The 13,008-nt window shown below is 44.7% G+C and overlaps 1 protein-coding gene across 1 annotated transcript in view; it reads right to left on the bottom strand.

Moving 5' to 3' along the window:
- Positions 1 to 658: 658 nt before the first annotated feature.
- LOC124712323 (tachykinin-like peptides receptor 99D) overlaps positions 659 to 13,008 on the bottom strand; it is a 193,491-nt gene continuing 181,141 nt past the window's right edge. Inside the window, exons 5-6 of the mRNA XM_047242616.1 lie at positions 8,542 to 8,632; positions 659 to 811 (exon numbers count right to left, since the gene is read on the bottom strand). Coding sequence (XP_047098572.1) covers positions 659 to 811; positions 8,542 to 8,632 — 244 coding nt within the window. The remainder of the gene's footprint in view (positions 812 to 8,541; positions 8,633 to 13,008) is intronic.

Below are 13,008 nucleotides of genomic sequence, written 5' to 3'. Positions count from 1 at the left end.
GACCTCCAAGACATTCACGACATGGCTGTTAGTCTGTTTATGAAACGCTGGCTGTTGTAGAATCTTTGGGAACCCGCGAGGATCAATACTAGTGGGAAAGTCTGTGTGCCATAGTAAATAGCCTCCCAGATGGCCCATGAGTCCGGCGTGGAGAAACACGATTCTGTCGGCAGTGCCAGCGTTTGGTATACCAGTGGCCGGCTACCGACTTAGACCATCTTCTATGACTAGTGACGTTTTTCTTAAGCAGCACCGTGAGCAGAGAGCTCTAATGTCAACAAAGAAGTTGCTTTTCCTCAGGGAGTTGTAAAAGTTACGCATTGTGATCATGTCAAAAGTTTCAAGTTTAACATCTCCTGAAATCCGACACTATGGTTAGTGTAATTCCTATTCCATTCTGTACCATTTACGGTTAGATACTCTTAGCCGAAGAGCTTTATTTTAGTCCGAGAGGCTAAAACGAAACAGGACATTCGACGCGTTCTGTATGCATCGAAGAGCACTCTCGCGGTGGAGTGCGGAACTCAATTACATTACTGAGGCAACACCGGGCGGGCCAGCGAGAGCGCTAACACGCGACCTCGCCGCGGCGGAACAGACGAACCGCTCTCTGGCACCTGTGAATTCAAGGAAAATATGCCACCCAACTAGCGATAAGTTAGCCCAGCCAGCCTACCTCATACAGTACAAATGGCTTATCATATGCATGATCGACCATGGACCTCTTGTTTGCATATGGCTCCACAAAGATTCCATAAAGTCTGATGATCCTTCGTAACAGTCCTCCATGGTGGAACAGCAGGATCGCATCCTGTGACAAGTTAAAATGAGTCGGCAGCAGAGTAAGTGCGATTAGAAAAGATACGAAGCGAAAATTATAATAGCCTAGAATTACGTAAAACCAAAATCCAACGTGTAATGATGCAACCGGAGAAGCTCTGTGATATGAGACAAGGTAGGACAGATTAAAGCAGAAGGGATCATGAGTAAATGTGCCACAATCTGCATTACCACCTTAGTATTGAAGAAGTAGCTGTAGCTTTGTTAGCAGACTACGTTATAGGAATTCAGGGCCGCCTATTATGAAAACAACTGCTCTTAATAAATGTGTAAACATGTCTCAGCACCTTTTTGCCACTGTCAGTGGGCACCTCTTATTTTCTACACATCTGGGTTCTGTAGGACCCTGTTTACATTATAGTATACTAGTAGCGTGTCATCCTTAATGTTATATTCGAATATCCGTGCTTATTTCATTATCCTCTGTTGTGGAAACAAAGGGAAAAAAGCGATGAATCTTTTATGAGGAAATTCACTCGCAGGTTAACTGTTCTGATTCTGTTTGTCTACAACTTATTGATGTTCAGTTTTTTTCTAAGACAATAAATCTGAATACACTACTGGCCATTAAAATTGCTACACCAAGAAGATGACGTGCTACAGACGCGAAATTTAACCGACAGGAAGAAGATGCTATGATATGCAAATGATTAGCTTTTCAGAGCATTCACACAAGATTGGCGCCGGTGGCGACACCTACAACGTGCGGACATGAGGAAAGTTTCCAACCGATTTCTCATACACAAATAGCAGTTGACCGGCGTTGCCTGGTGAAACGTGTTGTGATGCCTCGTGTAAGGAGGAGAAATGCGTACCATCACGTTTCCGACTTTGATAATGGTCGTATTGTAGCCTATCGCGATTGCGGTTTATCATATCGCGACATTGCTGCTCGCGTTGGTGGAGATCCAATGGCTGTTAGCAGAATATAAAATCGGTCGGTTCAGGACGGTAATACGGAACGCCGTGCTGGATCCCAACGGCCTCGTATCACTAGCAGTCGAGATGACAGGCATCTTATCCGAATGGCTGTAACGGATCGTACAGCCACGTCTCGATCCCTGAGTCAACAGATGGAGACGTTTGCAAGACAACAACCATCTGCACGAACAGTTCGACGAAGTTTGCAGCAGCATGGACTATCAGCTCGGAAACCATAGCTGCGTCTACCCTTGAAGCTGCATCACAGACAGGAGCGCCTGCGATAGTGTACTCGACGACGAACCTGGGTGCACGAATGGCAAAACGTAACTTTTTCGGATGAATAGGGTGCCATTGGTTACACGTCTCGGTCACCTCTTGTTCGCATTGACGGCACTTTGAACAGTGGACGCTACATTTCAGATGTGTTACGACACGTGGCTCTAACCCTTCGAAACCCTACATTGCAGCAGTATAATGCACGACCGCATGTTGCAGGTCCTGTACAGGCCTTTCTGGATACAGAAAATGTTCGAATGCTGCCCTGGCCAGCACAATCTCTAGATCTCTCACCAACTGAAAACGTCTGGTCAATAGTGGCCGAGCAACTGGCTCATCACAATACTCCAGTCACTACTCTTGATGAATTGTGGTATCGTGTTGAAGCTCCATGGGCAGCTGTACCTGTACACGCCATCCAAGCTCAGTTTGACTCAATGCCCAGGCGTATCAAGGCCGTTATTTCGGCCAGAGGTGGTTGTTCTGGGTACTGATTTCTCAGGATCTATGCACCCAAATTGCGTGAAAATGTAATCACCTGTCAATTCTAGTATAATATATTTGTCCAATGAATACCCGTTTATCATCTGCATTTCTTCTTGGTGTAGCAATTTTAATGGCCAGTAGTGTACCTCAAAGTCCCTCAGCATCATTGTTAGTACAGAAGTACGTCACTGCCCAGTCACGTTAACATGACCACACGTCAAAGGCCTGAATAACAATGTTTTGCAGGGCGTGCAGCTAGAGAGGCAGGGAGGTTCTGGAAGCCACCGACTGGGATGTGGCGCCATGCCGACTCCAGTGCCGTTGCCTGTTGAGAATCCATGCCGTGAACATCGCGATTTACGCTTAAATTTGGGGAATTTACTCGCTAGGGAAACACGGTAAACTCATCGTGGTTCTCTCCGAACCATGCACTTACACAGACAGCTCTGCGGCAAGTCGCACTGTCCTTCTGGTAGATGCCACCGCTACGACGAAAAGACAAGCTGCATGTAGAGGTTCCCAAATCTACATACAAACTTGTGTTGATTCAGTGTGTCTTCCAGAATGACTAGATCTCACAGGGAATTCCGCAGACCGTAACGCTCCCTCCTCCAGTCTGAACCCTTTATACGGTTGTTGCGGGGTATTTGCTTTCAGGCGTTTCACGTCGATGCGGGATTCGTGATTCGTCTGAAAAAGGGCCCCCTGCCGCCCCTCAGGGGACGTCCAGTAGCAGTACTGTCGTGCCCATTCCAGCCTACAGGGGCGCCATTCTACCAAGCATGAATTACTTTAACAACGGCAGCGGTCGAATAGTTTACAAAGTGATAAATTTCGGAAATACTTACGCCCTAAGAACGAAAGCCAATGATAATGCCCGTATTGCGTCTGATATATCACTTCGTTTCTCTATTACGATTCCGACTAAACTGGTTTTCGATCCCCCTCAAACCGAAACTCTTTATTACCATCCTTTACTAGTATTGCAATGTACCATTTGTCGCCTGCGAGAGGTTATTACACGTGAACCTCGAAAGTAGGTGGTGGTCACCTTGATGTGACTGGACCGTAATTTTTATCAGAAGGAAGATGGACACAGTCAGGATTTAGTTTTTCTCTAAACTTTTGGACGTTACGTTCTAATACACTAGTTCTGACACTATGATGCCAAGAAATGCATAGCATGCTTAACCGCTAATGTAAGGTTCAATAATTTTTGGAGGATGGTAGATCCCACAGGGAATTCCACAGACCGTAACGCTCCCTCCTCCAGTCTGAACCCTTTATCCGTTATGTCAAAAAGTGAGATGTACCAGTAACATTATATGGAAAAATGCCATTGCTATGGAATCCCTGGAGACTAAAAACCGTTCGAGGTGTCATTTCCGGATGTGTTGCCCGCATCTCGTGGTCGTGCGGTAGCGTTCTCGCTTCCCACGCTCGGGTTCCCGGGTTCGATTCCCGGCGGGGTCAGGGATATTCTCTGCCTCGTGATGGCTGGGTGTTGTGTGCTGTCCTTAGGTTAGTTAGGTTTAAGTAATAGTTCTAAGTTCTAGGGGACTTATGACCACAGCAGTTGAGTCCCATAGTGCTCAGAGCCATTTGAACCATTTGAACCGGATGTGTTGCACGCCTAGAGACTTGAATGCAATATCCTGTTCGTTCCAGAAGGTGGGTTCATGAAATTTGAGAAGTTGTTCTCAGTATATATGCCAATATGAAGAGCCTGGATGAAAGTTACGAGAAGAATTATTTTTCTCAACCTGTGAAATCCACACAGCATTCGGTCTGACAACAGGCCGCACTTCGCGATGGAAAAAATCGAAGAATATCTAAGGAAAATCAGTATTCGTGAATGTAATGTGACGATTTATTTTGCGCAAGGTATATGAACGAGAGACAAAGTTCAGAACAGAAGTGGCATGCATTGCTTCGGCAAGCGTATTGCCACTTTGAACAAGTAATCGATAATACGAGGGTAGTCCAGAAAGTAAGTTTCGATCGGTTGCGAAATGGAAACCACAGTGAAACCAAGAAAGGTTTTATTTCCAACAGTTAGGTACACCTTCCTCCTACTTCTCTACATAGTCGCCGCTCCAACTTCGAGTGCTGCCGTAGTGTTGTATCAACTTTCCAGTATCCTCGTCATAGCAAGCAGCCGCATGTGCTTTCGGCCAGTTATCTGCACTGGTCTGCAGCTCGTTGTCTGTGGAAAAATTTTGTCTTCATAGCCAGAGGTTCTGGTGAGCAGAGATGAGACTCAGGGGGAGCCAATTACGCACTGTATTGTGGGTGATCACTTCTCATCGCAAACACCGCAGGAGCGTCTTCATTGCCCCTGCAGTGTGAGGCCCAGAATTGACATCAAAAAGGAACTTTTCGCAGTTGTGTTATGTGGGTTGCATGACACAGGCGAAATCTCTAACCACGCCCTCATACGCTGTTCCATAAGCATCTTTACGTGTTCATTGTTCACTCAAAACTGAAAACAGCGACGCGCCACGATCAACGGTCTTACTGGAGACACTGCCCAACACATCTGTGCAAAGCTTTACCGGGTTTTGGGACCGATCGGAACTTACTTTGGGGACAACCCTCTTATCAGAGATGGAACGACTGGTTGAGCACCGATGGAACTTTTGGTTTGACAGCTGCAACACAATTTGTTTCCAATGGAGGAAGCTACAATTTTTAAAATTTTGATGTTATACACTCCTGGAAATGGAAAAAAGAACACATTGACACCGGTGTGTCAGACCCACCATACTTGCTCCGGACACTGCGAGAGGGCTGTACAAGCAATGATCACACGCACGGCACAGCGGACACACCAGGAACCGCGATGTTGGCCGTCGAATGGCGCTAGCTGCGCAGCATTTGTGCACCGCCGCCGTCAGTGTCAGCCAGTTTGCCGTGGCATACGGAGCTCCATCGCAGTCTTTAACACTGGTAGCATGCCGCGACAGCGTGGACGTGAACCGTATGTGCAGTTGACGGACTTTGAGCAAGGGCGTATAGTGGGCATGCGGGAGGCCGGGTGGACGTACCGCCGAATTGCTCAACACGTGAGGCGTGAGGTCTCCACAGTACATCGATGTTGTCGCCAGTGGTCGGCGGAAGGTGCACGTGCCCGTCGACCTGGGACCGGACCGCAGCGACACACGGATGCACGCCAAGACCGTAGGATCCTACGCAGTGCCGTAGGGGACCGCACCGCCACTTCCCAGCAAATTAGGGACACTGTTGCTCCTGGGGTATCGGCGAGGACCATTCGCAACCGTCTCCATGAAGCTGGGCTACGGTCCCGCACACCGTTAGGCCGTCTTCCGCTCACGCCCCAACATCGTGCAGCCCGCCTCCAGTGGTGTCGCGACAGGCGTGAATGGAGGGACGAATGGAGACGTGTCGTCTTCAGCGATGAGAGTCGCTTCTGCCTTGGTGCCAAAGATGGTCGTATGCGTGTTTGGCGCCGTGCAGGTGAGCGCCACAATCAGGACTGCATACGACCGAGGCACACAGGGCCAACACCCGGCATCATGGTGTGGGGAGCGATCTCCTACACTGGCCGTACACCACTGGTGATCGTCGAGGGGACACTGAATAGTGCACGGTACATCCAAACCGTCATCGAACCCATCGTTCTACCATTCCTAGACTGGCAAGGGAACTTGCTGTTCCAACAGGACAATGCACGTCCGCATGTATCCCGTGCCACCCAACGTGCTCTAGAAGGTGTAAGTCAACTACCCTGGCCAGCAAGATCTCCGGATCTGTCCCCCATTGAGCATGTTTGGGACTGGATGAAGCGTCGTCTCACGCGGTCTGCACGTCCAACACGAACGCTGGTCCAACTGAGGCGCCAGGTGGAAATGGCATGGCAAGCCGTTCCACAGGACTACATCCAGCATCTCTACGATCGTCTCCATGGGAGAATAGCAGCCTGCATTGCTGCGAAAGGTGGATATACACTTTACTAGTGCCGACATTGTGCATGCTCTGTTGCCTGTGTCTATGTGCCTGTGGTTCTGTCAGTGTGATCATGTGATGTATCTGACCCCAGGATTGTGTCAATAAAGTTTCCCCTTCCTGGGACAATGAATTCACGGTGTTCTTATTTCAATTTCCAGGAGTGTATAAAGAAAGAAAGCACCAGCACATGTAAACGTAACGAAGATAACCGACAAGGCATTAATGTTTCAAAACTGGATTTTTATTAAGCGAAAATTAAAGATAAATGACAAACTCACACAGAAAATTAAGAAGTACATGCACATCGACTATGGACCTTTCAGAGTTCTTGGTAGACATCATGTTAATGCCTACCAATTTAAACATTCTACGAATAAGTAGTGGTATTGCATGAGTAATATAATAGTTCTTTAAAAATTTATCGAGAACAGCACGAGCAAAGCCTCCCATACTATGCCACGTAAACAGTTTTCTGAACAGTGAGCTGGCAGTTGTACTGGCCTGTGCTTCCTCTTTAAAGACTCGCGCCTCTCCAACTATCCTATGTGCAGAATCAAGAGGTCCAAGGATACAGAACGTCTTTCTACTGCTTTTCTGTCTTACAATTAGAATTTTCTCGGATATGGGAAAATACACAGAAGTGGAAATGGTACTACAGAAAGAACAACGTAAGTGTCTAATGCCAGAGTCGTCCACGAGGAATACAGCTAATTTTGACAGGAGAAATGTTATACTGTGAACAGAGGTTGTTTTGAGTAAAAGAAGAATTAATTTCATTCCACCATACATTTGACAATACGTTGAAGATCAGTGCATCTCAATTGTTCTTATATTAGGAAAAAAAAAATAGTATGTGCAGTGACTGATAATTTTCATAAACTACATATATTTGCAGTATCAATGCTTGGTAAAAAGCTTCATATTAGCTCTTTCTCCTGCCCGCCGTCGCAGCTGATATATGCGTGTGTAGGTCTTACTGCAGAATTTCCGGGTTTCTAGCGATCGTGCTATAGTCTCTCGTTCAGTAAGGTGCGCAAGACCTAAACTAAATAGCTGGAGTCCAAGTTGACGTAAACATGGCCAATATGAATAATTTCTTGAAATTATAATGTGTCTCATTACTCATTGCTGTTGGCGCAAACATAGCGTTATTTAAACTTCGTTTCAATTTAATATGGAGGTAGCACCAGAGTACGAACGAGGAACACAGAAGCCCAGTAGAGAATCTTGTTTCGTTATGCATTTTCAAATAAGTAATAAAGTGTGATTTTTATTTTTCAAAGAGAAAATCTAATTAATGTGCGTAGACAGTATCTTACTCGTAATCATTAAAAATTGAGACAGAATGCCACCCAACATTTGTCCCGTACATATAGGCAGTTTCACAACTGTAATTTTCCCCTGTTTCTAAGCCGTTTGGCTGCAACGAATTTCAGGTCACTGGTAAGCTATGTAGTAAATTGCGTGATTCAGAGACATACGAGGCATTAACTGACAGAAAAGTTTTGAGTTAGAGCCACGTAGACTATAATACCAGATTGCAGTCAGATAGGCAGATACCTAACAAAATTCTCTTCACAGAAAGGGGGCGAAAATATTTATTCAGTTCTACAGTGACTTAGAAGACTACATTGAAAACCTATAGATGAGTAATTTAATTAAACCCAACTGCCAATTAATTAATGACCAGAATATGTGAAATCAAATATAATTATCAACTATGGTGTTTTAAGCATAATATGTGGCCAGAAATCGGAAAAACTCAAAATTACGCTCTAAAGTGAAGATAACCTTCACACACTAACCCACTTTCGTCAGATATCTTGTCCGTTTCTTTGTGATGTTCACAATTAACGTCTGTATTAACGTAGTAAGTATTTCTTACCTTTTTTCATTGCAACAGTTTTATTTGTAAATCTTTGCTAAGACGTTATTCGTCAGAAGTTATGCTGACGGACTGTTTCTTCGAATGTAGTTCCACCACAACAGCGTTTTGTAAAAGTAGAAAAACGTCAGACACTCAAAAATATTTAAAAAGGTACTTACGTTGTAGATTCCGTAGACGAACGGGTTGTAGCAGCTGTTGCTCATCGCCAACCAGTCACAGCAGAACCAGATGATGTTGATGTAGTGGTACCTGTAGAAAGCTGGAGGTTACTTGTCGAGAAACCAGTGTTCATTACATTTTATTTTTCTTAGAATGATGGTTCAAATGGCTCTGAGCACTATGGGACTCAACTGCTGAGGTCATTAGTCCCCTAGAACTTAGAACTAGTTAAACCTAACTAACCTAAGGACATCACAAACATCCATGCCCGAGGCAGGATTCGAACCTGCGACCGTAGCGGTCTTGCGGTTCCAGACTGCAGCGCCTTTAACCGCACGGCCACTTCGGCCGGCCTCTTAGAATGAAAACCAGTATTCAGTCGGTGCTTTGAGACAACAGTTCCGTTATAGCGAGAGTAAACATTGCCTACAGGTGAGACTGGGACTGTTAAAATGAAGTTTCTGAGGACAGCCACAAGTGGCACTCGGTACACTCTGACGAAGGATACTGACAATGAGTGCAACTGGAGGCTATACTGAAAAGCTTGATTTCCTTGTGGTTAGGGGTCGCGCATGATCCCATTGAGTCGCTTGCGCTGCCTTTTGGGCACTATTGGTTGAAAATAGATTTATAAGAACGCTATCCCATGCATCCTATAGACAGTTATAAACATGTTTTTTCTTCTGAGTATGGCTGTTTCCATATACAGGAAGAATGTTCTGTGGGAATTAGAATATATCTTGGTAGCAATTCCTACGTCAGGAACCATGAATTATAGGGAGTAGAAATACATAAGTCAAGATGAAAATTGAAGGTAACTTTTGCTTTACTCAAAGCAGATAATTAATGTACAACGTCACTTCGTTGGAACGAATAGAACTAAATGTTAATGTATATTATGGAACACCATGGCCAGATATTCAAGCGTACTTTCATATCTCCAGATATACAAAAATATATAGCTGACATGTAGGTATCCTTCACGCAAGAGGATCATAGAAACATACCGTCTTTTGATCATCACACTCCCGTGTGGTCGACATAGAGAAACAGCTGAAGGAGTTGAAAATAAAATAAGTAGCCATGTCCTGATGCAACCCCAATTCAGTTTTACAAGAATACTCTAAGGCAGTGGCCCCTTAGTTATATTTCATCTGTTGTGAATCTCTAGCTCAGCGCAAAGTCCCAAGCGAAGGAAAAACGTGCAAGCGACTCCTGTGAATAAGAAGGGTTACAGAACGGACCGGAAAAGTTACTACCCGTAACATGCGTTTGCTGCAGAATTCTTGAACATATTATGAGTTCGAATATAATAGATTTCCCCGACACCGAAAATCCTGTGTCCACGAATCAGCACGGTCGTAGAACGCATCACTCGTACGAACTTCAGCTTGCTCTTTCTCGTAATACTGCGAACTATGGATGAAGGACAACAAGCTGATTTCATATTTCTAGATATGCAGAAGGCATTTGACGCTGTGTCCAACTGCAGACGGTTAACTAAGGTACGAGCACATGGAATAGGCTCCTAGATATGTGAGTGGCTAGACGATTTTTCCAGTTATAGAATCCAGGGCGGCGAGTTTTCATCAGAGGAAGAGGTATCGTCAGGAGTGCTTAAGGGAAATGCGATAGGAGAGCTGTTATTTTCCGTTTACATAAATGATATAGCAGACAGGGTGAGCAGTCATCTGCGGTTGTTTGCTGACGATGCTGTGGTGTATGAGAAGGTGTCGTTCTTGAGTTACTATAGGAGGATACAAAATTTCTAGTTGATATGATGAACGATAGCTTGTTCTAAACGTGTTTAAATGTATGTTAACGCTGGTGAGAAGGAAAAACAATCTGAAAATGGAAAACAACATTAGTTGTGTCCTGCTTGACACAGTCACGTCATTTGAGTGTATGAGCGTCATGTTGCCGCATGAAGTGGAGAGAGCATATGAGGTTTGTGGTAGGGAAGGTGAATGGTCATCTTCGGGTTATTGTGAGGTCTAGGGTGTGTGGATCACCTGTAAAGGAGACAAAATGTAGGACGCTAGTGCGACCTATTCTTCAGTACTGCTCGAGTGTTTGGAATCCGCGCGAGTATGGGTTAAAGGAAGAACTGAAGCAATTAAGGGGATGGCCGCTAGATTTGTTGCCGGTAGATTCGAACAACAGGCAAGTATTACCGAAATGATTCGCTGACTCAAATGTGAATCCCTTGAGGGAAGGCGCCGTTCATTTCTGGGAACACTACTGAGAAAAGTTAGAGAACCCTCATTTGAAGCTAACTGCAAAAGAATTCTACCGCTGCCAACATTCATTCCCCTTAAGAAGCACGAAGATAAAATACGAGAAATTAGAGTGTATACGGTTCTCTCTCGCTCTGTTTGCGAGTGGAACAGGAAAGGAAATGACTAGCAGTGGTACAAGTTACCCTCCGCCTTGCACCATAAGGTGGCTTGCAAAATATGTATGTAGATGAAGCTATAGATATCTCTACTTTGGGAAAATTATAACTAAGTGGTAACACAATTTGTCCGACAACTTCATTGATTACACGTTACATTTGAAAGCTGTGGCAAAAAGCATCGTGAGCGACGGGTGAATATCGCGCCACTTCTACGCAAAGAGGCAAAAATAATTACAATCTGGAAGTTCACAAGGCCAGGAATTCATAAACTCAGACATCTGACATATAATCACGGTCTTCAAATCCATAAGCGTTGGCGAATAATTAGATGCTATGGTTTACCGGTGTCAGTCCCTCCACCTGAATGGTCAGTATGTCTGGCTACTTTCGAAGGTACTTCAAGGGATTTGTACTGGAACGGGCTCTAGGCCCTACTCGGTCTCGTCATGCCAACTTCTCTAAGTAGCGGCTCCAAGAAAGCCGATAACGCCCAGGAGAGCGTTGAGTTGACCCCACGCACTCCATACGCTGTCCAATGATGCCAGGGTATCACATGGTAACTTCTCGGTCTCCTTTGGCCCATCGACGACAGAACGTCGACCTTTGTATATAGTATCGGTACTACGGTATGTACTTTACCACTGGATAGTTAAAAACTCATCCATGGACCGGCTGATGGCGTTTCTAATATGGGTGTACTACTGCACACTGAAGATCCCATTAGTGGTTTGTGTGACCAATGATGGTAAAAATCTTGAAGTCAAAACAGCTAAAGAACGTGAGTAAGCAGCATATTTTGGGGATCATTTCCGGAAGGTAGATGTACAGCATCATGTAGTTCATCACACAAGGAATGATAGAAGGAAAATGTGGGACTGGTTTGAGGAACATTTTAAGGCTGTAGAAGCTCGTAGACTGATTCATGAGCCCAAATATTGCCACTGTGATTAGAGCAGCACTGAGAACAGAGGAGGATATGTCACGATGGTTGCCAACCCTCTGTAGGGAGACGGAACTCCAAGAGTCTGACGAAGCAGTACCAGTTAACCGCCAGTACGGCCAGCGGAGAATACCATGCCTGGTATTGCGTAGATGGCAGGGTACATGTGGGGAGGGCGGTATCTGTAGGGGCTGCGGGTGGGCGCTGTAGGGGAAATGCCGAGAGCTGGAGGGAAAACGCCATTCTAAACTGCAGCTTATACTCTCATTTTTTCGTAAATATTAAGTGAAGCCCCTCCACGCCCACACTTGCATGGTGGCCATTCAAGAAGTTCTGTCCGCTCTGCTGTGATTAGTATCTAAAAAGAATTCCACCGAAAATGCAGGGTTTTCACTCATTTGTAGCTTTCAGAGAAGTGTCATGAGTGGCGTATTTTGGGTAAAACCTACACATTTCTCTTGCTGCCATGTTAAAATTGCTTCCTTAGCCAAAACACACCGGAGGTTACACAGTCCTACCTCTCTAACATGTTGATCAGACGCAACTGCAAGAGTATTCCGAAACAGTGGTTTATTACGTTTATTGAGGAACTGAGGAAAAGTACTATCAATATCTTATGTAAAAGCACTTCCTCCATACTAGATAAACTTGTAATGATTTCACTTATGTTATTCGAATACCCACAGCACATCTCGTTTCACCTGCCATCAATGGCCCTTAAAAATTACATTCTTTCATGGAAAAATTCTGTAGTTGTTGAAATAACACGGCAGATAATAAAGTCTTGCGTAATAAACATAAGACAAAATGCTCTCCTCTTTGCGTACTATCATTTGCCAGAATCTCATTTCGAAATCTCAAACCGTTTATGAAGTATGAGGAATGTTGTGGATATTTCACTCTGGTTTCATCGCTGGCACGGAACGACAGCAAATGAACGTGCTACATCAGTTCAGTTCTGTCGAGATCGGTGACAAATAGAGACCACTATCCAAATATAAACAAAAATTCAATATGTTAGCTAAATTTCATTCGCAGCAACGTATTATTTAATATGCACCAAAAATAAAATCATAGTAATACTTATTTTTCACTGCAAACTATTTCTCATTTCCACGTAATCATCAC

The sequence above is a fragment of the Schistocerca piceifrons genome, chromosome 8, assembly GCF_021461385.2.
Source record: "Schistocerca piceifrons isolate TAMUIC-IGC-003096 chromosome 8, iqSchPice1.1, whole genome shotgun sequence".
Lineage (NCBI taxonomy): Eukaryota > Metazoa > Arthropoda > Insecta > Orthoptera > Acrididae > Schistocerca > Schistocerca piceifrons.
This window is presented reverse-complemented; position numbering and strand designations above follow the sequence as displayed.